Genomic DNA, 25,767 nt, shown 5'->3' on the forward strand with positions numbered 1-25,767 from the left:
GATATACTAATATACTATATTAATAATGTATTTTTCGTACATAATCGGTTATCCGAAAAATCGATTTTCCAAACAACCCCAGTGTGAGATCTGAAACATTCAGGGGAGGATCATTTTAATCAAAATACAGAGTAGAGAAAAGAATTAAAATAATAGAAAATAATATTTGAAACTTCAACAAGATTTTATCTAAAACTGGAGGAAACATCAGAATTTTTGAAAGGAAGTTGATTTCCTTTCCCAGGCTAACTCAGGATGAGTTGAGTTTTTGCACACATTACGGAAGACCAAATAAAAGCACCGTTTTCCTGCCAGTTGAGGCAGTCCATCGAAACGAGATATTGCCATGCAAGAAGTCCACCATACGATATAGGCAGTCCGACGAAAAGAGGTTTGCCATACTGAAGAAGAGAACTAGCCATACAACAGAAGCAGTCCGTCAAACAAGGTTTGTCATACGAAGAAGCTGAAATACGTTAAGAGGCAGCCCAATAGGAAGTGGTATTGCCATATAAAGTGAATACGATACAAGTGATTGTCATACAAGACTGACAAGGCCAGGCTAGACCGATTAATTGAAGTATAAATATACGAAAGGATTGTCAAAGGAGAAGAATATAAATAAAGAAAGAAGAAGATCCTCATACAGAAACAGATACGAAAAATACGGTGAAGGTAATATAAACTCTGAATAGATCGATGTAAACTCTCTCATGCATTAGGTAGAAATAAGATAGTTTAAGTTAGATTTAGATATAGGTTACATTCATCGTTGTATATTTTTATTATTTGATTTATTAAATATTTTGTTTTGTTTATAAAATGGTTTGATTCTTAATAGACATTCATTTTCATTCAAGTTTCCTTAGTTCCTTCGAATCCCGAGTTTAAGGATAATGTGTGTTAATCCGCGTTTAAAATAACTGATTAACTGGTGTCAAGGAATCCTGATGTAGATCTAGACTTCACTGTCCAGATCGTTTTAAATATAATTAACAGCCCTCCTAGAAAAAGATTAGAGATCAAATCTCGCAATTCTAAGTCGTGTAAGTGGTACTCTTGGTTAGTATCCTTGGCTAATCTCACACCCAGTCCCCAATTGATTCGGATAATTGCCGCTCTACTGTAATTTAACTTTTAGTATTTAACATTGATTAATTAAAAAGAATTGATAAAGGGTAATTTTTCAGAACATTTTCTTAACTATTGAAAATAAATTAATATTAAATTAATAGGAAATCTTAAAGTATTTTTTTTGAATGTACAAAAGCACAAACTTACTACTTCTGGTAATAAATTAACTGCTTTGACAGGACTTAAAGATTTATCATGAATAGGTGTACTGCTTGCACTTTCTGATTTATTATTGACTTCAGGTTTTGTACCCATGCTTGCAGGCATGAAATTTGATATCCACCCAGAGGTCATATTAGGGTCATTTGCATTTAATCCAGAAAGACGTTGAATACTAGATGGCTGAGAAAGTTTAGATTATTATAAAAAGTGTAAGTAAATAAATTATACACATACAGGGTAATCCATTTGGGATGTCATAAAATTAAGCATGTGTAAAAAATGAAGTAATGCATGTAAAGAAAGTTGTTAGTTTCTGTTTAAAAAGAAACTCAGCACTTAACATGGTTGCCATGGCAAATGGCATACCAGATGGATGCATGACTATGTTATTGCAATGCTTGCAGTCATTGCATGTATGCAAACATTTTCAAGTACTGATGCACAATCCTCTGACACATGCTGTACAGAATATAATGTTCCACTGACAAATGGTACAGAGACTTCTTTACACTCTGAATCATGGTCTGCCAAACTCTGCCCATCATACATTCTTCCTCTGGCATGAGGCAAAGTCAGACCCACTTGCATGAACTTCTAGTACCATTGTGAAGTGCAAGTCTCCTGCACTTCACAATGTCCTGATGTGACAGAGAATGGTTACAGTTAAATTCACTGGATCTCTAACTAGACATGAGTAACACACTCCCACTGTTCATATCATAGTAAGCACTAGTCTTCTGCTGTGGCATGGCCATCATTTCACATTTGCATGTGCCACCACATGGAAGAGCACCAAAATGAACATGCACCATCCTGAAACTGAAACCTGTCAACATATAGGTGTTACATTTAGTAGACTAACTGCATTATTTTCTACATATTTTTAATTTTATGACATCCCAAACAGACCATTTTTTATATATACAGTGTATAGTTTTAAAAATATCTTAATTTTAAAAATTTGTTTTCTATGTGCTTTTTTTTAAATAGTAGATATCTACTATTTAAAATCCTTTAGCAGATAATATAGAACAGGGCTTCTTAAACTGTGTGTCACAACCCCATTTTGGGTTGCTTAGCAAAATCTTGGGGTTGCAAGATTTTAATGCAAAATATTGAAAATAATTTGTGAGAGTTTGAAAATGGCAAGCTTTGTGTCATAGGTTATGTGAGTTGTGCTTTGTGTCACTTCTGGTGCAGCGAGACAACAATTCAGCAACACTGTAGTGTGAACTAGTTTAGTGTTGTTGCTTTTCAGTGTATTCAGTTGTCTCTGTTCCATTGTAACACAAGAGTGAAGTGTGGTAGTACACCATTATTGTTTTTGCAAATTTATATATATCTTTATTTTATATTTTTTGGGTTGCGAAATAAATAACAATCATAAATGGGGTCGTGAATAAAAAAAGTTTAAGAAGCCCTGATATAGAATAATCATGTAACACATAGCAACAGAAATATGATATCACACAATTTGTCTCAAAGAGAAAGTGAAATATGTACAATGACTTCCAGTGAAAATTGGAAGTTTGTATATAGTTAATTGGGGCCTCGTCACTAAGAATTCCATATCTGGCCTCAACTTTCATCTATCTAACTCCATTCTCAAAATTAAGGAAGGACAGAGACTGACAATAGTGGGAATTTATAGGTCTACAATTTTTTTCAAATTACAGCCCAATTATTCTCAAAAACTGGAAGCATTGTTGATATGCAGCAGCAAATACATGCAGAATTTTGAAAAAGTTCATCAAATGAGAACAATTGCATGCTTAAATAAATAGTTCAATAAAATGGGGACAATCTGAGCATCAAGGCTCTAGAATTGTTGTCAACAATGAATCAAGAACAAGATGTATTTTGAATCAATAGTGACTTTACCTAAAACTCTGTTAGAAAATTGTCACATTCATTAGACATAGCCAAATCATCTATTCAACATATCATGAAGGAACTAAAAATGCAGTGTTATCATGCTTGACAAATAAACATCTTTGAACGGTCTAGATTAGCATTTCTCAAACTATGGTCACATTAAAATTTTAATGAGTTGCAAAGTAATACCACTTTCTGCAGAAATATTTGTAATACTTGTATTACTGAAATATTCTCTACGAACTAAGAATAGATGTGTGTGAATACTTTTAACAAACTTCTTCTTATAATTATTGTCATCATTTAGTAATAAAATTAAGATGTGTGTAAATTGAATGTGTGTAAATGAAATGGTTCTTTTTTTTCTATTTTGAATAACATAAAAATAGATATTTTATGTAAGGTCATAGTCATAAAGCCGTTTGAGTTGCAATGGTTTTGAAAATATTTCTTTATTTATTCAAACTTTTAGGTTTATTGCTGTAAATAATAAATTATAAAAAATTAATAATGGATGAATTTTGATACAAGTGGATCAATAAATGATTTTTTTTTTGTGTACATACAAAATGAAATTGACAAATATTTTCCAATCTGAAAAGTACATTTTAAAAAGGGTACATTAAGAGAAAAATATTACAACTTTTTTTTTTATAAAGTAAACAGAACCCTGAATAATTTTGAAACGATTATTTTATTTTCAATTGTCAGCCTTAAATTTTTTAATAGTTAAATTTCAATAACAACTGAAATTGAAATAAGTTATTTGTTACAAATCAATACTGCCCTGAACTGCTCTTAATAGAAATGTATTCAATGTTGTAACATTGAGTAAAACTTCTACATTTTACACAAGTTATTATCAATGAGCAATTATTTTATTGTTCATTGTGCAAAAATTGCAGCCTGGCATTGTGACAATGTCACAATGCCTAATTGCTCATTTAGATTAAATTATATTTCTTGTGCTCAAAACTCTCTTCTGTTTCAGCATTAAACAGGTTTCCAGCATATAATAAAATATAATAGAAAATTGCTCTCTTCCGAAGTTTTTTATGTTTAGGCAGATTTTATTGTATTTATAAGAAACATAATATATTCAAAACTTTATTTGCAAATATGTCAAGAAAGGAAAGTGTTAAATTTTTTAATAATTACTGGATTAAGTTTCTGTCTTTTTTTTTCAAATATTCATTTTCAAATATTTTGATGATGATGATGATTAACTTTTTTTATTCTTTTCATGTATTGGAATTCAGTAATTTATTAGAATTATATTGAAAAAATATTTTACATGTTTTTTTATATAATTNTTGTTACATAATATACAATAATTCCAGTTAACCAGGTTTTTAAAAAATTTTATAAACATTTGGGTTGCAGAACCATTACAAAGAAATACATTGGGTCATGTGAGAAAAGTTTGAAAAACACTGATCTAGACAATAATGCAATTTACTGAGGAATGGCTACAGAGACTGGACAAGAACTTGTTCTTAATAGCCACATTATTTAATTAATTAATTAAACAAAGAGGCCAAATGTTATTTGTCGAATTCTGTGAATTAGTATAATTGTGTTTTCAGGCTCCTGATAACTCCCACAATCATAGAACAGAATGTAAGCCTAATACATTATTACTGTGTGATTGCTATTAGACTCATTGGACTTCTTGATCAGTCAATGAGTGACTAATGGTTAATCTGACTGACCACATGTAAATTTTCCATTATATACTACATATGACACACCCTATATATACATACATATATATATTATATAATATTAAAAATATAGCATCACTTACTTTGTTCACTACTTTCTCAGTTGTAGAATCTGCAACATTTAGATTTGTAACATACTGAGCACTTGGATTTGAAATATTTTCTGTCTTTTTATTAGCTATTTTCCTGTTATCAAATACATCTGCTTTATTTGAACAAATGAAAGCAGCATCATGAAAATCTGGATGCTTAGTATTTATATATGATAATTCAATAGCAACTAAATTTTCTACCTACCAAAAAAAAAACATTTTAGAAAAAACATCATAAAAGTCATCATATAATATCTTAAATTTAAAATAATTCAAACATTGTAAATTTAAAACATTAAAAAAACAACTAATAATTATATTAAAATGTAGATATTTATATCTTTGCTAAGTCAAACTATAAACTTTATTGCATTACTGAAATGCTTTAATGTGTTGTAAAAGTAATCTTAATTCAGTAAAATAAAAATTATAAGTGATGAAATGAGATTTAAATAATAAAATTGTTATAATGTATGCAGCTAAGGAGCTGAAAATTGCACATTATCATAAAATATTAATTACGAATTTGACCATTTCTAGGGGAAAGCCATACAGTCTATATTCCAATGACAGATATTTTTTTTGTAAAAATATCTGTCATTGGAATTATGTATTTGAGCTAGAAACTGGAAATTTTTGAAATCAGTTAACCAGTTTTCAGATCAATTTCAAAGCCACAGAGCCACTTTAATACAACAAACATAATAGAATAGCATATTATATTAATAGTATATCACAATAGTATTTCATTTTATTAATAAAGTATAAAAACTAAATAAGCTCCTATTTCTATACAAAAATTTAAAAAATATATATCTATATTAATACATATATATTGCATTAATATAGTTCCTTACAAAAAAATACTATATTTCTTGTATATACAGTCGACCCCCCTATAACACTGTTGATAATTCTGTTTTATATGAATTCCATTATGTACGAGTCACTTAGATTTTACAAATACATGAGCCATTCACAGCCCGGCACACACATTTGTAAAATCTAAGTGACTCACACAACATGGAATTTATCTAAAACGGAATTATCAACAGTGTTATGGGGGCATCGACTGTACTACAGGTATCCCTTGTACATGACATTCCTACAACATAGTTTTGTTCTAAGATTCAGGAATTGGGGAAATCCCTACATAAAATGTCAAATTTTAAGTACAAAACTGTCATTTGATATTTTTTCATTCAAGAAAGCATGCATATTGACTCATATTTGCCCATGGATTTTAGAATATTGAAATTTTCAATGTTGTTTCATACCTTTTGTCCAGTTTACTTTAATGAGAAGTGACTACAATTTTTATTCCTTGTTCTAGCCTCCAATTCTAGTTTCTTATAAACTGTGTTGCTGTTATTAGTGATAGTGTTCTAAATGAACCCAAAAGACTGTTGTTGTATTTTGTTTTTATAGATTAAATTAAAATAAAAGTTACAACATAAAAAGATTAAATTTTTAAAGATCTCTTAGGCAAATGCAAGCAAATGAAAATATCAGATTTTATGAAAAAAGCAGAGAAAAATCATGATGTTGATACTTCAGATTAAGAACAATAGTAACTTTGTATAATAGTGTTTATCAATGATGAAAAAATTAATATTAACATGCAATACTTTTGATGCAATTGTTAGTAAATTATTGATTACTTTAATAAACATATTTTTCTTAATTATGAAATAGAATATTATACTTTTGCTAACTTTTGGAACATAACCTTATGTTTTGTACTAATCCTTTGTTTCATATAGCAAGGACTTGCATAACATGGCACTTTTTTGGTGTCTTGAACCTGTAAATCATACTTTTCCTTTAGTGATTGAATCATGCTGTTCATCTATCTAATTCCTTTCAGGGAAAATTTTTGAATTGAAATAATGTGATCTCTGGTTTACATCAGAAGTTTGTATATGGTCAATCGGGGCCTCTTGACACTGGTCTTGATTTTCATCTCTCTAACTTCGTTCGAGATTAAGGAAAGAGAGAGACAGACAACAGAGGGAATTTATAGGTCTACAATTTTTTCAAATTGCAGCCCAATAATGTATAATTTTATTTTGTTACATAATATACAATAATTCCAGTTAACCAGGTTTTTAAAAAATTTTATAAACATTTGGGTTGCAGAACCATTACAAAGAAATACATTGGGTCATGTGAGAAAAGTTTGAAAAACACTGATCTAGACAATAATGCAATTTACTGAGGAATGGCTACAGAGACTGGACAAGAACTTGTTCTTAATAGCCACNGTGTTTTAAGTTGTTTGTTGCACTTGCAGCAAAACTGAAAACTCACTGCAAAAAAATTTTTCAAATTAGCATTAAAATAAGCATTTTCTATTTCATATTTTCTTAAAAATAATTAAATTTCATCGATAAAATAAAATATTTAATAATCTTATAATATAATCGAGATGGGTTGATGATGATAATAATAATAATCGTAGAGCCCAAACGATTAGGAGTTGAAAGTTGAAGTTTGGTACACAGTTATGGTACGTCACGAGAATGCACGCTAAGAAGGGATTGTTGGAAATTCCATCCAGCGGGGGAGAGGGAGAGAGTTAAAGTACTCGGCTTCTATTGTACTACATTACACGCGGTTTATTGCGTTTTTGTGGAAAATCGAACATATTTTTAGACCATCCAAAAATTCTCTAATTAGTCTCGGAAGACCCGGTGAAAACGGGTAAGATCGGCTATACAAAGGTCATCTTACGTAAGGATTTATCACCCCGAGATCCCAAACGCATTTTAAAAATTCTTTGATTAGGTACTCGATGTGATAAACTCTTGTAAATATAAAAGAAATAATATAATAGAATGGTTAGAAGTACGAAATAATCTAATAATCTTAATCTTTGCCGTTGTTATTTTTGCCCCAGCAACCTGCTAATTTTTAATAAAATTCAATAATGACTTTTTAAAACGATGATTTAAAGTTTATTTTAAAAGCTTATTAAAAGTTTTATTTAATATAAATATATATATTTTTAAATTCTCTTTATCATTTTCAAAACAATTTTTTTAAAAATTCACTTTATTTATTTATATATTTAAAATAAATCTGTTACAAAAGATACATTTTAAAATGAATTAATTGTTTGCCTTTAATTAAATGTAAAAAAAATCAATTTCGAAAACTTAAACGAACACGTGTTGTAATCGATGCGTAAACATTCCATTTTAATTTGTCAATTACAAATTTTTAAATAAACGAAACTGAAATTGACAATAAACCGAACGTGACTTTTTTAAACAATTCGTCAGTTTCGGCACGTGCCATTTATTGAATAATTAATCAATTTCAATGTTTAAATTTATTTTTCTAAAATTAACAATTTTTTTTACATTTCAAACAATTAAATTTTTAATATTTTTTTTAATTTTCATATTTAAAATATATATTTATATATAGACTACATTAATAATTTTTTTAACTGGACAATAACNGCTGTTTGTTTACCATTTCTGTGTTATCAACATATACAAACTGAAGCTTTATTTTATATTTAAAAAAAATTTTTTTAGTATATGGCAATTGAACTGCTTAAAATGTCCTTTGTGTCCATGTAAATTGTTCTATATAATTTTGTAAATACATAATGTTATTCAAAATAGATTTAAATTGAAAAGTTCTTGTATTTCCGAGTAGATGGATACTGCAAAATATTAAAGTAGCTTTGTTTACAATTATTATAGTATGGTATACTTGTGCAACATTTACTTACCTCAGGTCTATTGTCAGAAGCATAAAAAAATACAAAATTACTTTAAAAAGTTGACAGCTCTAGTCTTACAAGGAGTATTCAGTACTGGTGTCAGGTTATTTTGTGCCTCAGACAAAGTTTACAAGTTTGTCCCTTATTTTACAAATGGGATACTTTTTTAAATGGAATTTTAAATGTGAAAAAAAAATTATTTTGGCATGCTTTATTAATAATGTACAAAATAATATATACAATATATATAATATAAGAAAATCAAATTTTAATTTTTCTTTTCTTCAATTTTGCAAAATTTTCTACTAGTTCCTTTAAATCTAGTGTAGCAGCTTGCTGGTGTTCTATTGAAATTGTTGCCAAATCTGTTAACCTGTTTTAGGACATTGTTGAGTGCAAGTATGTTTTAACAAGTTTTACTCACATGCTAAATTAATTAATAATATTGTTAATTCATTTTGGACACTAAAATGAACTTGAAAAATTAATAAATTTTATTCGTAAAATTAACTCTAATATTAATTAACGAGTTTCGGTAATAAATAAAATTGTGTCCATCGAATATATTAACAACTTTAAATCGACTGAATATACGAAATACTCGCACTAAATAATTAATAGAATTATTTATTGCTGCAATGCATCGATTAATGTTAGAGTTAAGTTTAGGAACTATTTAATTGCATCGAGCTCTTAGCTTTTTTTCAATAATTCTAATACTTTTTCAGAAATTAAAAATCTCGGGGGATTCCCACAGATCCATTTCATGCCCTTCTGACTTCTGGAAATGATGTAAGCATTAAGGAGTAATTTTAAAGAATCAACAAGACCCCAACGACTCCCTTAATATTGAAGTGCATTTTATCCTTCAAATGAATAGTCCTCGAAAACTTAGTTATTGATTCCACTTGAACTCCCAACAACTAAATTTTCAGTTAATTATTGGAGGATTTATGAAGATAAGCCAAATTTTAAGCTAATTTTTGGAAATATTTATGGTTACATTTTTGCTATTCTTCTAAGTAATATGTTGAATTTTAGTAAGTAATTTATAAAATTGTTTTAGGAATGGTATGTTAAATGCGAAATGAGTAAAAATATCATAATTAAAGCTAAATTTAGTTTTAAATCAATGAGTACCAATTATAATTTAGGCTTTTTGATTTTTCAAGTTGAAAGCCACGTTTTTATTCACTGTTGAAAATAATTTGTACACTTTAACTTTCTTTAATAATATGTAAATTGTGGTATGAAAATACAGTTAGTTTTATTGTAATAATTTGTATCAGAATTTACAACCTAAAGCATTTTTGTTCTAATGATTGTTGTTGCAGCAGCATAAACATATGTAAAAGACTTATTTTAGATAAACTAATCCGATTTTAGACCTTTAATAAAGAGCTTAAGCCAGAAATTTGAAGGAACTTTGAATTTTTTTAACTATAATTGATTAGAATAAACTATAGAGTTTGTACGGAAGAAAAGAATATCTGCCAATTTACTAAACAATCCCTTCCATTTTATATATATGTGTGTGTGTGTATTTTTTTAATTTTCTGTCTCCTTTTCTTCGTGTTCTTTCGTACTGTGTTACTAACTTCTTTTCCAAATATCGAATTTTTTTATTTTATTTTACTTCCTATTCGTCTCTTTATATTTCTACTTTTTTTATTTTACAGGAATCTTCCCTCTTCCTTCTTATTCTGCTTGTTCTTTCGAGCGTTTTTCCTTATCGATAGAAAGAAGAGACGACGCATTCATCGTTCAATACTTCATACGTGACTTATTGCAGTGAATCGTCCAGATATCCAGACATATTTGATCATCCTCCTCCCTCCAAATTTCACTTGATAAAATTTTTGATGAAAGACAAAAGATTAATTTTTATATTCGATATATTTCTGACTAAAAAAAAGACTCACTTTTAAACTAAATCAATTAGAAAACAACGCCATTATGGAAAGAAATTTAATTAAAATAGTATCGTAAATTAAGGTTAACAGTCAGACTAAAACAAAACTACTTATTTAACACACTTACATATACATAAATCTATCTACTTATCATGCAAAATTATCTACTTAAATATCATTTTTTTGTATGTAAAATTAGATTTAAGAAGATAATTATTCTTTAATAGCATTTCAAATCAGTTAAAAAATCGTTTTTCTTTTTCATATTTATAAAGAATAATCACATCATTTACTTCTTTTGTTGTTCAACTTCTTTCTAAAGACGTAAGAATGTCATTTCCTTGTTTTAAAATTTAAAAAAAATATATAAAAAATATATAAAGTATGAAGTGAAAAATGAAACAAAAACGGTTTCCTTTAAAATGAAACTATAATTTTACTTCAAAGTACAATAGAAATGACAATTTATTAGCCACGTCAAAATCAGGCGAATTTAAGCTTTGTATGATAGAAGTATCTCGCTAGAAAATTAACTTTTCTAACATAAAAAATACTGCAAATGTAGTCTATAAAACAGCATTCGTATCAGTCTTTAACAGAAATTTTTCTTTCCTTCTTTTTATTGTTATAGATTTCTTTATTTGCTTTCTTAGTTGTTTCGTAAGTTTTTATTTTATTTATCTTTTGCTTCAGTTTCTCATTAGTGTTGATATTGTTTACAAAGAACTCGTCATTTTCTTATATAATAATAATAAGAAGAAGAAATAAAATATTTTTTTCTATCTATTTATAATATATAAGTTACTTTATAACAGTACAGAAGATATGGAACACAAATACAAAACCTCAGTTATTGAAATAAACAATTTCACAGAACTTTCGAATTAATTTTTTTATATTCTAGAATTTTTCTAGAATATTCATTATTATAAATATAAATAAAAATTTCGATTGTTGAAATATACAATTTTATAAAACTGTACATTTCAACAATCGGAATTTTTATTTACATTTCTAATAATGAATATTCTAGAAAAAGGAAAAAAATCTAGAACTTGAAAAATTAATAAATTTTATTCGTAAAATTAACTCTAATATTAATTAACGAGTTTCGGTAATAAATAAAATTGTGTCCATCGAATATATTAACAACTTTAAATCGACTGAATATACGAAATACTCGCACTAAATAATTAATAGAATTATTTATTGCTGCAATGCATCGATTAATATTAGAGTTAAGTTTAGGAACTATTTAATTGCATCGAGCTCTTAGCTTTTTTTCAATAATTCTAATACTTTTTCAGAAATTAAAAATCTCGGGGGATTCCCACAGATCCATTTCATGCCCTTCTGACTTCTGGAAATGATGTAAGCATTAAGGAGTAATTTTAAAGAATCAACAAGACCCCAACGACTCCCTTAATATTGAAGTGCATTTTATCCTTCAAATGAATAGTCCTCGAAAACTTAGTTATTGATTCCACTTGAACTCCCAACAACTAAATTTTCAGTTAATTATTGGAGGATTTATGAAGATAAGCCAAATTTTAAGCTAATTTTTGGAAATATTTANGTTTTAAAGAAGTGTAACCAGTTTTATTTTTTAATATTCTAAATAAAGAACTTTTCAGACTTTTATCTTAATGTTGAGGGGGATCAGTTTTCAATTTAGTAAAATGTTAAAGCAATCTTATATCGGCTTAGTGGATAAAGACAGAGAGTTTACCTTTTTATAACTTACTTTTTTCCTTATTACGTGGCACATCTGCAAGATTAAAGGATTAGAAAAACGTGAGTTTATATTTAATGGGTAGGATTAATAAATTCATAAAAATTTTAATAATGTGCTTCTTAAACCGATAGGAATTGTCGCGATTTATTGGAATAGTTTTGGAAAGTTCTCTCTCGTAACGATTTCTTCCCATTTTTTTTTATAATGGAGACTTATTAAAAACGTATATTAATTAACCTATTTTAAGCGAATAAAAGATATTTGTAATTAAAATAGTAACTATGTTAGCATTGTAATTGTTGAAAAACCTGGGTTAACTTTACTGCTGTTATTATACACGTATTTCTATTAGATTAGAGTTAACTTTTTAAAACACGATATTATTAGAAGTAAGCTAAAATAATATTTTTAACTTAGATTAAACCAAAATAGAAAAGTAAATAATCTGTATCTTAATTAAATAATTAAGATGCTTTCATTTAGAGAAATTCTCCTGTAACGTATACAAAATTTACTGATAAATTATTTTTCTCTCTATCTTTTAACGATATTTCCTTACATTTTAATTTTTCTGGGTCGTCTATATCGTAGTTTTCCCCCCTTTCAGTTATTTCCTTACATTCCTCATTATTTTGAATACTTCCCTGCATTTTAGTTCTCTCTATCCTTTTGAAAATTAACCTAAATCCGGGAGAATTATTTAAAAATCTTAATTTTTATGCCACTTACTGTAATTTTAACGTGTTATAAAAATTCTAATTTTGTGGGATATACGCCAGAAAAATCGATAAAGTTAATATTTTTTTAAAAATTATGTTTAAACTAATTACTTTAGTCGAGATATTATAACAAAATTTCATTATTTTGTGGATAATATTTTTTATTTATTTATTAATAACCGTATAAATTTTATATCAAAGTACGAGACCAAGTAGAGAATGGAAAAGACATTTTAATAAATGACTACTAAATCATGTTAGCATCTGTACTAGTAAGGTAATAAAGATCCATTTATAAACAAACAACTCTTACAGAATTTTACTTTTATTATCAAATTTAAAGTATAAAAATGTATTTTTTTTAACTGCAACTTTTACGAGTTGTGTCCTTCTTAACTGTAATTCTACGTCAGTAATAAAAATATCGTGGGGAAGAAAGTAACTTCAATTCTTTAAAATGTATGATTCATCCTTTAAAAGGGGGGGAAGAAGAATTAATTAAATTAATTTTAAAAAGTTAATTTTTTGAATTTTATGCCACGACATAAAAAAATTTCTCTAAAAATCTTTTTAATTAAATATATATATTTAATAAATTTTTTCAAAAAGCAATTTATTAATAAAAGTACGAGTAAGACATATTTTTATTAAATTAAATATTTTTCTCGCCTACGTGAACTTTTTTACATTCGAAAAATGAGTCCTTCTCTGTTGGGTTTTTATTCAAATCTATTTTAAAAATTGAATTTTTATATTTAGTTATCTTTTTATCAGAAAATAGAATAAAATAATAAAGTATTACTGTTATTTGATCAAAGAATTTATACACGATTATTTGAATTTTTTTGTGATTTTTATCGTATTTTTTATTTAGAGTCATTTATGTATTTGTTTCTTTTCTAAATACAGTATTTTTATTTAAATCCACACATTTTAAGTATCCTTTTAACCTATAATCCCCTAAAAATTGAATAAACTTTTAATTATCTTTCTAATTTTAATAAATAATTTTCTTAAAATTATAATTAAAGTTATTTTGTAAATTAATTCTAAAAAAAAATTTAATTTTTTAAAAATATTAATCTTTAAAATTATTTTTTCTGGATTCTCTTGACAAAAAAAGGCTCCTATTTAATTAAAATTCATCCAAACTACTTAAATTTGATGTTTTATATTTTTAATTTTCGCTTGTAATTTTATGTTTTTTATTATTTAAAATGTGTTTCTGTCCATATTTTTGTGTATAATTCTGAATTTTTTTCTGGTTATTAACCCAATATACAATAGTAAAATAATAATATCTACATATGTGTTGTAATTTTTTTTTATTATTGTTATTTTAACACACCGGTTCGTTGTGTAAACTAATTACACACGAATACAGTACGTTATTTTTTTATACATTATGTACACCCTAAAAACAAACAGCATTAGTTTGTGGACTTGCACTGTATATAAACATCATACAGTAGCATACACGAATTAGATTTTCATCAATAAAATTCTCTATGGGAAATTATTTATTTCTTCTTCTTTAGAACACATTTTTTTTTCTTTGATTAGAGAATTCGACATACACACTCACAGGCACGCACGCACACACACACATATATATAATTTTTTATTCTTAATTTGTTTACGATTTAAAATTAAATTTTTGTAAATCGTTTTCAGTATCTTATAATTAAATTTTCCAAATTAATCAGTGCTTCTTGGTCGACTTTAGATAATGGGTTCCTTAGAGGATCTTGAATGTTTCGTAACAATAATATTGTTGTTCAACTTCCTCCCCTTTTCTCTAGAGATGAACGAGAACGAACAACACAATCTATTGTCTAAATTCTATCCCAGTAGATCAAAAAATACCATCAAAAAACCATTCCAATTGTTAGTTTTCAGTTACTGAATTCGACGTTTGGGAACAATTTCTATAAATTTTCAATTTATATATATACATTCTTTTTAATTACCATTCAAATAATTGTTCTATCCACAAACTTGGATTTATTAAGAAATTAAATCTTCTATTAAAAGAATTAATAATAAAATACACCAACAAAGAAGAATTATTCTAAAAACACAACAAAATTCGTCCATTTTTAAAGTAATTACAAGTATATTTTAGAATTTTTTCCATTATTTTGACACATTTTTTCTCTCTTAATTATAACTTGGCACATCACAAAATGTAAATATTTATTTAAATAACAAGAACTAAATATTTATATGTAATTTTCTTATAATAATCATTTGTACAATTTTCAAAATTACCATTTATATATATATAGTGTTTTTTTTCCATAGTTTAAATACAATAAATATTTTATGGAGACGTCACACAATAAACACTACAAAAATGTACAAATTATTATTATTATTATGATTTCTTTTATATATCAACTAGTGCAACTTTGATAGAATTAAAAAGCTCGGTATTTATTATTCTTTTAATTTAATTTTTTAAAAGAATAATGTCACATTTTTTTTTAATTTTTATATATATATATAGAGGCATATTTGCATAAGATTTTATTTTTAAAAAATTATTATTAGTTTCTTTATTATTATTCTTTTTATATTATTTATCAAAAGTTGACTGTTGCAACAGTCTTGAGCTTTGTCTCCCCCGAACGAAATTTTTAAAAAATTAATCAAATTAATGTTGCTGCTTTAACAAAAGTACAGATTTTTTTTAGAATTAAAATAAAAAAATGTTTAATAATTTTTTTAAATTTATATATATGTATGTATGCTTAGGGGAGTCCTGGTCCCATCTGATATATAGATATATAATTGCCTTTGTTGAAGGCAAAAAATGGTGGCAAAAGTAGAAATTGTTATTTAGTAAAAATTCATATACTTTGCTTCAGCTCTAAAAATGTTTTTTTTTATTTTTTTAATTCTTATTTTCGACTTTAATTTAAATAAATACACGACTTTTATTGTGTTTTTTATAAATATTTTCCCCCTATTTAACTTTGTTCGCTTGTAAAAATTTCAAATTGTATGTCTTATAAATGATGCACCATAAAACTGCACATAGTTAGATAACATTCATTTAATTTTTTCTAATTTTTTTTTACGTTTGTGCACTCGAGGAACACATGCAAATGCTTCCAATAAAACAAAGAATAAATATATATATATAATTTACATATAATAATAATAGTATAATTTGACTAATAGTCACGTAGTTTCCTTTGTTCTAAAAAGTATAAACTGTAAACATTTTGAATTTATAAAATGGTACTACACATTAACGAAACTTTTTGGAAAACTGGATTTTAAAAACATAAACTTGAACATTTTTCTTTAATTCTAATACTGATACAAGCAATGCAAATATACTGTTTTTTTTAAAATAAATTATTCAGTAAATTTGATATTTTAACTCATAAAACGAGGGGATATTTTTCGTATTAAGTGAGCATTCCTTCGAGTTTTTAAAAATTGTAATCGCGATACGTACACGTAACACACAACTATTGATTAAGAATATAGCGATGTAGCAAAATTATTGTGAATTTTGCTACGATTTTGCACCATCTTTTCTAACTCTAGATGCCGAATTTTGTCCTCCTGCAACCGTTATGTTCGTTTCACACGATGCAATTTCTGTGCAACCTACAAGCAGAGAAGCCGAACAACCTGCGTTAAACATAAATTTACCGTTCTGAACCACATCAAAATTTCGAATAAGTTCGGCTTCGTTGCTGATTTTACCGTTTATGTTGCGGCAACGAAAATCGCACCGTGTGAATCGCAATTTACTGTAAATTTTTGAGTCCAAAAAAGAACACCTCCTTGAGTATGGTGCCATAGTTTTACGCACTTATCACTGTAATTTTTTGCATAATGTGAATATGAATTTTGAAAATTAGCGAAAGAAATGTTGGTTTTTGTGATTTTTAAGAAAGAAAATAAATAGTTAAAAATGACGATAGGTGCATCAACTTTTATGATTGTGTTTACGCTCTATTGTACCCGCTATTACTAACACACAGTGCTTACATACGAACATATAGACATATATATTATTAATTAATAAGAAAATTTTTCTAATTTGATGAAAACTTCTTACTCAGCTAAAATAACCGTGATTAGCAAGATGTCTTCTCTCATTGTGCCATTTACAAGAAAGAATTCGAATATAAGTCCTTCTGAAATTTGCATTGCAAAGTGCATAGCAGAGCGGATTAACCGTACTGTTAATGTAACAAAGATAATAAGCGAAATTCCATAATGTGTCAGATATACATTCTTCACACTTAATTATGGTTTTCACAAGTACCAAGACGTTGTAAGGTGTCCATGTTAAAATGAATGCAAACAGAATGGCACTCAGAGTCTTGGCTGCTTTTTTCTCTTGCTTACGCTCTTGTTGTTTTCTTTTCTTCTTTGGTCCGCGATGTTTAGCCATTTGCTTATGTACCAATTTGGCGTTGAGTGGTAGTCTCAATGTCTCTATGGCAGATTCTCGTAATCTTAATGAACCTTGTCTAGAATGTGGTTCTGTGTGTTTGCTGATTCCTCCGGAGCTTTCTGATCTCTTTGTAGGTTGCATTTTTGTTTCCGCTACAGTGTCTTCCTCCTCTAAGATCATTTTGATGGATGCTGGCGACTCTTCTTCACCCGCACATGGCTGTTGAGGCAGTCGGATCAGCACCGTATACACTGAATCTGAAGAGATGGAATGCGGAGGTGCTCTAGATGTAGATGGCACCGAATCCGGCCTTCTAGGGCCGTTTCGGTCTTCCAGTGCTACAGCATCCGCTCGTTTGATGGTGTGTATCTGTTCGGGTTTGAAAGTGATGGAAGTAGTTCTGGAAGAAGACTGAATAGGCGTTTCTACAGAAGCGGGTGTTATGGCGCCTTGAGAACCGTGACTGGTGCTATCTTCCTCTCCACCATCCGTGTCTTTATCCAAACGACACAAAGTGAAAAGTCTCTCCTTTAAACGTTGCGTACGTGACTTCTGTACATTCGGTACATATAATGACGTTGGTACATAAGTGGTATCATCTGGCACACACGAGTAACTCCTTTTCTTTTTCTCCTCCTCCTCTTGGGGGTCGTCACTAGAGGTAGAGTTTTTGCTTCCCTCTTTTTTTCCAGCTTGAAGATGAGTCAACTCCTTTTTCCTCTTTTCTGTCTCTTGCCAAATTTTATAATATAAAGCACACATAACAGTAACGGGTACATAAAAGGCTGCTATAGCAGTACCAAAAGTAACGAAAGGGTTCGTTTCTAGAAATTGTATGTAGCACATACCTGCTTTAACTTTTCTGGAACCTTCAATATAAGGCCAAGCATATATCCACGGGGGCCAAAGTGCCAAACTTATGACCCAAGCAGAAGCTATCATAAAAGCTGCTCTTTTAGTTGTCCTTTTAGCTCTATACGTTAAAGGTCTCGTCACGGAGAAGTACCTGTCGAAACTAATGATCAACAAGTTAAGAACAGATGCATTGCTAATGAGGTAGTCAATAGCTAGCCATGTGTCACAAATGAAAGGTCCCAGTGGCCATTTTTCGTATAAAATATACAAAGTGAACAGGGGCATAGAAATGAGCCCTATAGAGAAGTCCGCTATTGCTAAGCTAAGTAAGAAGTAGTTGCTGATGGTCTGCAACTGTTTGTCCATCTTGAAAGATATCATGACCATGACGTTGCCCAAGACTGTGGACAAACTCAACAATCCTGCAACAAATCCGTATATGATGATCTCTGCCGTACTTCTTTTTCTAACTAAATCATCTCCCATGTTGTTATCGGTAGTGTTAGAAAGGTTCAACATGTCAAACAGGGTGATGTTAACCGGAGACGTAGTGTCATTCACTTGTAGCCACGACTGAGTCGATTTGATGTCAGAGAATAGTCTAGTTGTTGAGTCCGTCATTTTTTCTTGATATTGCTGTGTAGATTTATCAAAGAAGCTGTAAAGAAATTACATAAATTAGTATTTTTATACAGGTATTTTGTCATATACATTTAAACTAGCTCTAACTCAATTAAACTATAATTTTTAATAAGCAGTTTGAGATAAAAACAAACTAAAAGTAGAAGATATTTACGAGAAAATGGCATTTTCTACTGTTTTATTCGATATAAGTCAATGGCTGAAAGAACATAAGGTAACAGAGGAAAGTGTTGCAGTGGAGCCTGACAATCAGAGCAAAAATATTTTTCCACTTTCTTATATATACTGTCTGTTATTTGTTTAATATTATTTATTCGCCGATTAAAAATGGCTATTAGTAAAGAGTCGCAAATTTGTTTTTTTAATTTTTTGCGCAAAATTAACTTATTATTACTTCGTGTCTTAAATGATGCGTTGAATATATGAGAATTTGTATGGGCATTTTATTTTGTAGGTTATATTTATAAGTACTTACAAAAACAAGTATTACCTTATAAGTGATAAGGCTGTAAGAGCTAGGATTAACCGAGATTCAGAAGTGATTAGTTTAGAATTAGTTGTAAGAACTGAAGATTTCTTAATACTTCTAGAATTGATCTGGTTAGATTTAATATATAAACTTGAATTCCAGCCGAAACTTTTCTATATAATGCGCTGAAAATCGAGAGCGTGACGTTATTCGATCCATTCACGTGGGATTAAGTCCATTAAACGAATGGAGTTAACTTTCTTGTCGGTTCGTTGATCGGGTTCACAACAACAAAACGTAATTTCAGGAAGATAAAGAAATTCCGTAGCATCGGGCATTTATGCGTGTAACTTAATTTTTGTACGCTCAAAACTAGGTAAAGAAAGTTTATATATAATGTGAAGATATTTGTGTAATTCTGCAAGTTTATAGGCGTGTAGAGGTTATTGTGTACGTGTGTGTGCAACATGGGGATGTTTATGTAGAGGTTTGTTTCTATAGAAAAAACACTGAATGAATGGGTAGTGTTTCCTGTGTTCATGCGAATTACGTACGAAGCTATCGTTTCCAGCGTGATAAAAGAAATGCAAGTGTAACTAATTAAGTAATCAGTAGTCGAATGTAGAGTATATTCTTATAAGTGAAAATATGTTTTAAAACACAGCAACAAATTTCATATCTTGCAACCATTATACCTAATCACTTTCAACTCAACCCGTTACCGGAAACGGAAATTAATATAGAAGTTGTTCTTAAATGCCTTCTAATATATATTATAGAGAAAATCTAATTGTTTCCACACCAAGCATTTAATTTAAATATTCTGATATAGCAAAGCTAAAGTCGACGATAACGCAAATGAATGCAAATTAATGAAAAAATAATGGATACTTGCCAAACTATGAACATATGTAATTTAATTATAAATTCGAAATCAGAATTATTAGCTTTTTACCGATTTAAAGATGGTTTAGCGACTATTTCACATATTATTTTTCTATTTTTACAACTAATTTGTTGCTAAATTTGTAATTTATAAAGTAGTAAGGTAACTTTGGAATCGTTAAGGACATCCAAAAATTTGGTCTATACGAGTGGTCCACGTATAATCTTTAATTAAAACTTATAAATTAGAAGAGGTTTTGGATGCTAAAAATAATTTGATGAATTTTCTTAATATATGACGCGAATTATCTGATTATTTTTAAAGAATGAAGCCATCTGAAATTCGTTTCGTGTTTAGAAGAAACAAGTGAATCTTAATTACTTCAAATATAAAAAATTTGATGAAAAATTTATCTTTAAGAGCAAAATGAAGTATTTTTTCACTTTTTCTGTTTGGATTTTTTCCAAAAAGAACAAATTGTAAAGTGAGAAAAGAAGGTAAGGGTGTACTATTGACACAACTGGAACGATTCTAACCAGTGTGAGATATGGAAATAAAAGACTAGCCACTCGTCTACTTCAATGTTGACACTAGAGATTAACTTGCAGTCGGATCACGTGACCAGCAGAGCACCTCTACACACACACTTAACACAACTAAAACTAGTTTTAAAATCATTTTAATCCCGACTTCTCTCGATATTAATGTTGCTAAATCCTATGTTTGTCTTTTGCAACTTTGCCAAGTAATTGCTACATACAGAATTCAATCGTTTTAACTCTGTAATAGTAAATAAAAACTAGAATCTCTTATTTTTACTCCTCCCCCTTTGCTTCGATTTAAATTTAATCCTCGGATAAAAAAAAAGGAAAATATTAAGATTTTGCTTGGTTAAATCGATGGAGTTCAACACGTTATTTGAGTTTTAATTAAAATTTTCGCTTGTTACGTTGGTAACATCTCGATATCTTTAGGTAATGAGTGTAAGTCGAGAAGTTCGTTACGCGGTTCGAGAGGTTAAGTACTGCTTTGTTAACAAAATTAACCAAAAATCTGTCAATAAATGAAAGGATATTACTTTCGGATTACGCACGGTTTAACATTTCTTCACCATTCAAAATCAATGACTAAAAGTAATTTTTACCTTGTTAAAAATAGAAAATTTAATTTATTATCGATCTTTTTTTCCTGTATGTTAAAGTTAATGGTGAAGTTAATGAAGAAACTTTTCTTTTAGTTGTATCGTGAGATAAAATTTTTCTATTTAATTAAAATTAATCGAGTTAAAAGTAAGTAAAACCCAATCGAGTTTTATTGTTGATAATTAAAAATCAATTTTATTTATTTGTTTACTTTCTTTTTTTACCGAGAAGATATCGGAAATTGTGAATAACACACAAACAATTTCTGTAGATCCGTTCGTTACACAGTAATTGCTTCGTTCTTAAGGAGCTTACTGCTATAGTAACAAAGTAATTATTAAAGCTTTGAACGATAAAAATCGATTTATTTAAGCTGAATTGATTTATACGCCGTTTTTTCTTTGCAAATTTGTAATTTTTTCAGTAATTATCCAATAAATTGGTTAATGACTATAAAATCGAATAAATTATTACTGGAGTAACTTAATAATGGTGCTACAGTTACAATGGTACCGTTACAGCATCAAATTAGTTGATGAAATATATATTTTTTCTTAAGAATTGCAGAAAAGTCATAATAATCCCACGTGTATAAACTGTTTCCATATTCATAACGTGTCTATGTATACAGTATATAATTGAATTCACGCCTGTCTGTCCATTTGTTCAAGTATCACGTCAACCGATTTCTATGAAACTTTGTACATATATTTAGGATAGTCCTGAGAAGGATATAAACTACTTTCCAATTTACGTCTGTCTGTCTGTCTCTTCGAAAATGTTCTTAATCTTTCTCGGGCTATATAATGTATTTAGAGTAAATTTCGATGTAAGATTGTTTCTGGTCGGATCAATTTTAATATAAGTACTGTGCATAAGTTCTTTTTCCACATACATATTTTTATACTGCCTTTACTTATATCATTTTCCCGAGCGAAGCCGGATATTTCAACTAATTTACTACGTCTATAGAAATTAAATAATAGTGAGAAAAATAAAACAATTCTGAAAAACTGTCTACATAAAAGAAAAGTGGAAATTCAATCAAGAAAATGTCATAACCAAAGGGAGAATACACTTTAAGAAAGAAAAATTGAGTCATAAATTCAATAAAAACCGTAATCAAAATTACTGTAGTAATTGCTTAATTTTGTGTATAACTGGTATGTAATGACATAAAAACGTATGTATCATACACATTCTTTGACATTATTAGTGTCTAAATAGCATTAATGTTAATAAATTAGCATAAAATGCATAATTCTGAATCAGTCACATCTCTACTTTATTTAAAGAAAATAGCTAAAATAGCATGGAAAACGTAATTTAACATAAAAATTTCATTATTATGTAAGCTTCTTCATTTTTGCCGTAGTAAAACTAGTAAATCTGAGTAGAAAAGAGCGAAAAATTACCATAAACTGTAATTCTACTGTAGGGCGCGGTACCTGGTAAAGTGACTTTTACTTGTGCATATATTCGGATAATTCCTCACACTGTTAGATAACTGGAGGTAATGCACGTTTGGTCCGATAAATGCTCGGTGGACAACAAATTTGGAGATGGAGTAGCCAGGAATGTCTCCATTACGTGACAACGTAATGGAGACATTCCTGGGCAATTCCGGTTATGTGTCTGATCATTAACTTGCTGTAAAACTACTGTTTGCAGTCCTATTGTAAAAGAATTTTCTGAACATACAGTACCCTATGTGCCGTCATTGTTCTTTGACCTATTATTAGGATTGACACTAGTAGTCTGTGACTACAACCAGGAGTGACTAATAGGCTGCCACATGAGGTGGTTCCCAGAATAGCAAACCAGCAGTGAGGACAGTGTGCCACTCTGCACTAAAATCGGAATTGAAGTGTTCACCGGTGGTCATCCCCATTCAAAGAAAGCGTGAATGTTGGGATGCTAATGGAGTGACGCGTAGAGGTCGCTGGGTGCGCAAATTTACCTCTACTATCCTTTGCCAATGGTACAGAAAGTAACAGGGTTCTGTAATGAGACTTTCGACAAAACAGCTTCTCTCGATGATGAGGACTCTTTTACAGTTGTTCAACAAATTAAAAACTCGAATACCAGGCGTGCCTAGTGTTTGAAGACCTTCAAACAACAGGCACATCGAGCCTTTTTATAGATCACAGAAGTAGCAATTCAAGACATTCTGGTGGCATTGCTTGGCACACGATCCGGACACAATTATAATCATTTACATACCTGTCTGACACGTAGCTGTAGACATAGATTCTTTGTCGATGGGTGTGTTGAGAAATTAATATGATAAAAAACTACACAATAAAATAAATTTATTCAAACAACAAACAAATTTTCTTGTGAGCAACAATGTCCTTGATACTATTATTAAATTTAGAAAAATGTGAGTAACCTTGCCAATATTTCTGAGTATGACAATGCAATCTGTTAGCAAAGAATTCAATTAATGTCTTAGTATCTGTGAAGCTAAGCAACTCAATGGATCAATGCTCGACTTCCTAAAATAGAAAGACATTCATTTTAACACATACTCGTACCAAATTATTGCTGCTGTTGTAGATAGTAAATTGAGATTTATATACAGTATATAAAACTCCCTGTTTAAAAAAAACACTCGATTATCATTGAATAAGTGCAACCATCTGACGCAAAGTCTATCATTAAGTAAACAATCCTAACTGAATTTGTTGTAAGAAACAACCCTCCTTGACCTCTTAACATCGTCTCAAATTTCATTACACTGGTGAGAAGTTGAACATTGGACAACTTTTTCTCACTTAAATTAAAAAAGAAACTACTTTTTATTGAAAGAACGAAGTTAGAAAGCCTAAATAGATCTAAAATACAATAATTCCTTTAAATTTAATTTGATTTAAAATAAAACAAATGGTTAAAAACGTGACAGTTACACATCGCTTCACGAAGCAGAAACACGCGATAATTTTATTTCAATTATTATAATTATTAATAAAGTTTTTAAATATAATTTATTACGGATTAAAAATATATATATAAATATTAATAAAATATAATTCGATTTATCGCATCACTGATTTTATTCCTCATACCCCTGTTAATTTCATTACTGAAATGGTATTTCTTAGCAACTGTTTGTACAAATATTTTCGATAATTGAAAAAACACGATAAAGATTTTCGCTCCGAGGCAATAGACACTATTTTAATAATTATAAAAATAAATATTTTATGGCTTTTTTTATATTAATTGAATTTAATATTAATTTCTCAATTGTAAGACACTTAAATAAGTAAATATGTGTGCCGAATTCAAAGACAAAGACGATAAACTTCTGTGTGATCTCGAAAAATACCTCAATAGATGCCTTATATCAACAAAAATAATTAAATAAATACATCAACAATGCTTAAATACACCACAGTTGATCTTCAATAGCCTCAATATTTTAAGAATGCTTCAAAAAATGTTTAAAAATATAATTTTTTTTTCAATGATAAACATGGTCGAAATTGCTACTAGATATTTTAAACACGCTTAATATATTGATTTTAATATCTACAATAAGTTTGATGAAAAAATAGGAACCATTAAAGCTACTTTTAATCTTCCAGACAGCTCTAACAATTTATATTTCTGCATATATTCTACACGTCATTAGGCAAAATTTCATCCAGAAAAACCAGCAAAAATTTTAAAATACCGTTCAAAAGATATTAAAAAAAGTTCGAATTTTTGAAAATACGAATTAAAAATTACGTTATATTAAACTTTTTTTTGGAAAAAAAATGCTTTATCCATCATTGGCTAGAATTTGAAAAAGATTAAAAGTTTTTTTCTTTCAATTACTTTCAGCTTATTGGCTACAATTCAAAAACGTATTTTGAAATTTTAACCAATTAGCTGAAAGGATTGTTCGATTTATAAAGTGCTTCAAATGTTATTCTAAATGACGAACTAAAAACTTTCAAATTAAAAATTTAACTTGTTTTTTCAATAAAATTATGATATATTATTAACAAAAGATGATTATCTGCATAATATAATCAATATTTTGTGATTTATTATCTAAATATAAAATATTTAATGAGTTAAATTTATTCTCTTGTATCTATAAATTTTTTTCAGAAACTAACTTTTCTGTCAAAGAATAAAGCTTTTATATTTTACATTTACTATCAGAATCCATTTATCTTTGTTTTATAGTTTATTTTGTTTGATGGAAGGAAACCAGACATGTCTTTTCTCATAATTCTATAAATGCAAGACGAATTTATCAATCAG

General features: G+C 28.6%; 2 protein-coding genes across 3 annotated transcripts; both read right to left on the reverse strand.

Annotated features, from left to right (window-relative positions):
* Positions 1-1,188: 1,188 nt before the first annotated feature.
* Positions 1,189-13,021, reverse strand: LOC111632415. The gene is made up of 3 exons (XM_023376828.1): positions 12,887-13,021; positions 4,979-5,188; positions 1,189-1,476 (listed from the first exon to the last, which is right to left on the reverse strand). Exons 1-3 carry the CDS (start codon positions 13,019-13,021, stop codon positions 1,204-1,206), a joined length of 618 nt encoding a protein of 205 aa, XP_023232596.1. The 3' UTR covers positions 1,189-1,203.
* A 2,286-nt stretch (positions 13,022-15,307) lies between these two features.
* On the reverse strand, positions 15,308-25,150 carry LOC111632418 (muscarinic acetylcholine receptor DM1-like). 2 transcript variants are annotated; one of them, XM_023376833.1, is made up of 2 exons: positions 25,084-25,150; positions 15,308-19,026 (listed from the first exon to the last, which is right to left on the reverse strand). In XM_023376833.1, exon 2 carries the CDS (start codon positions 18,987-18,989, stop codon positions 17,172-17,174), a length of 1,818 nt encoding a protein of 605 aa, XP_023232601.1. In that variant the 5' UTR covers positions 18,990-19,026; positions 25,084-25,150; the 3' UTR covers positions 15,308-17,171. The 2 variants fall into 2 exon arrangements, with proteins under 2 accessions (XP_023232601.1, XP_023232600.1); XM_023376832.1 differs by lacking the exon at positions 25,084-25,150 and adding an exon at positions 23,731-23,885.
* Positions 25,151-25,767: the final 617 nt, after the last annotated feature.

Source organism: Centruroides sculpturatus, unplaced genomic scaffold, assembly GCF_000671375.1.
Source record: "Centruroides sculpturatus isolate CEXI.00-Female unplaced genomic scaffold, Cexi_2.0 scaffold803, whole genome shotgun sequence".
Taxonomy (NCBI): domain Eukaryota; kingdom Metazoa; phylum Arthropoda; class Arachnida; order Scorpiones; family Buthidae; genus Centruroides; species Centruroides sculpturatus.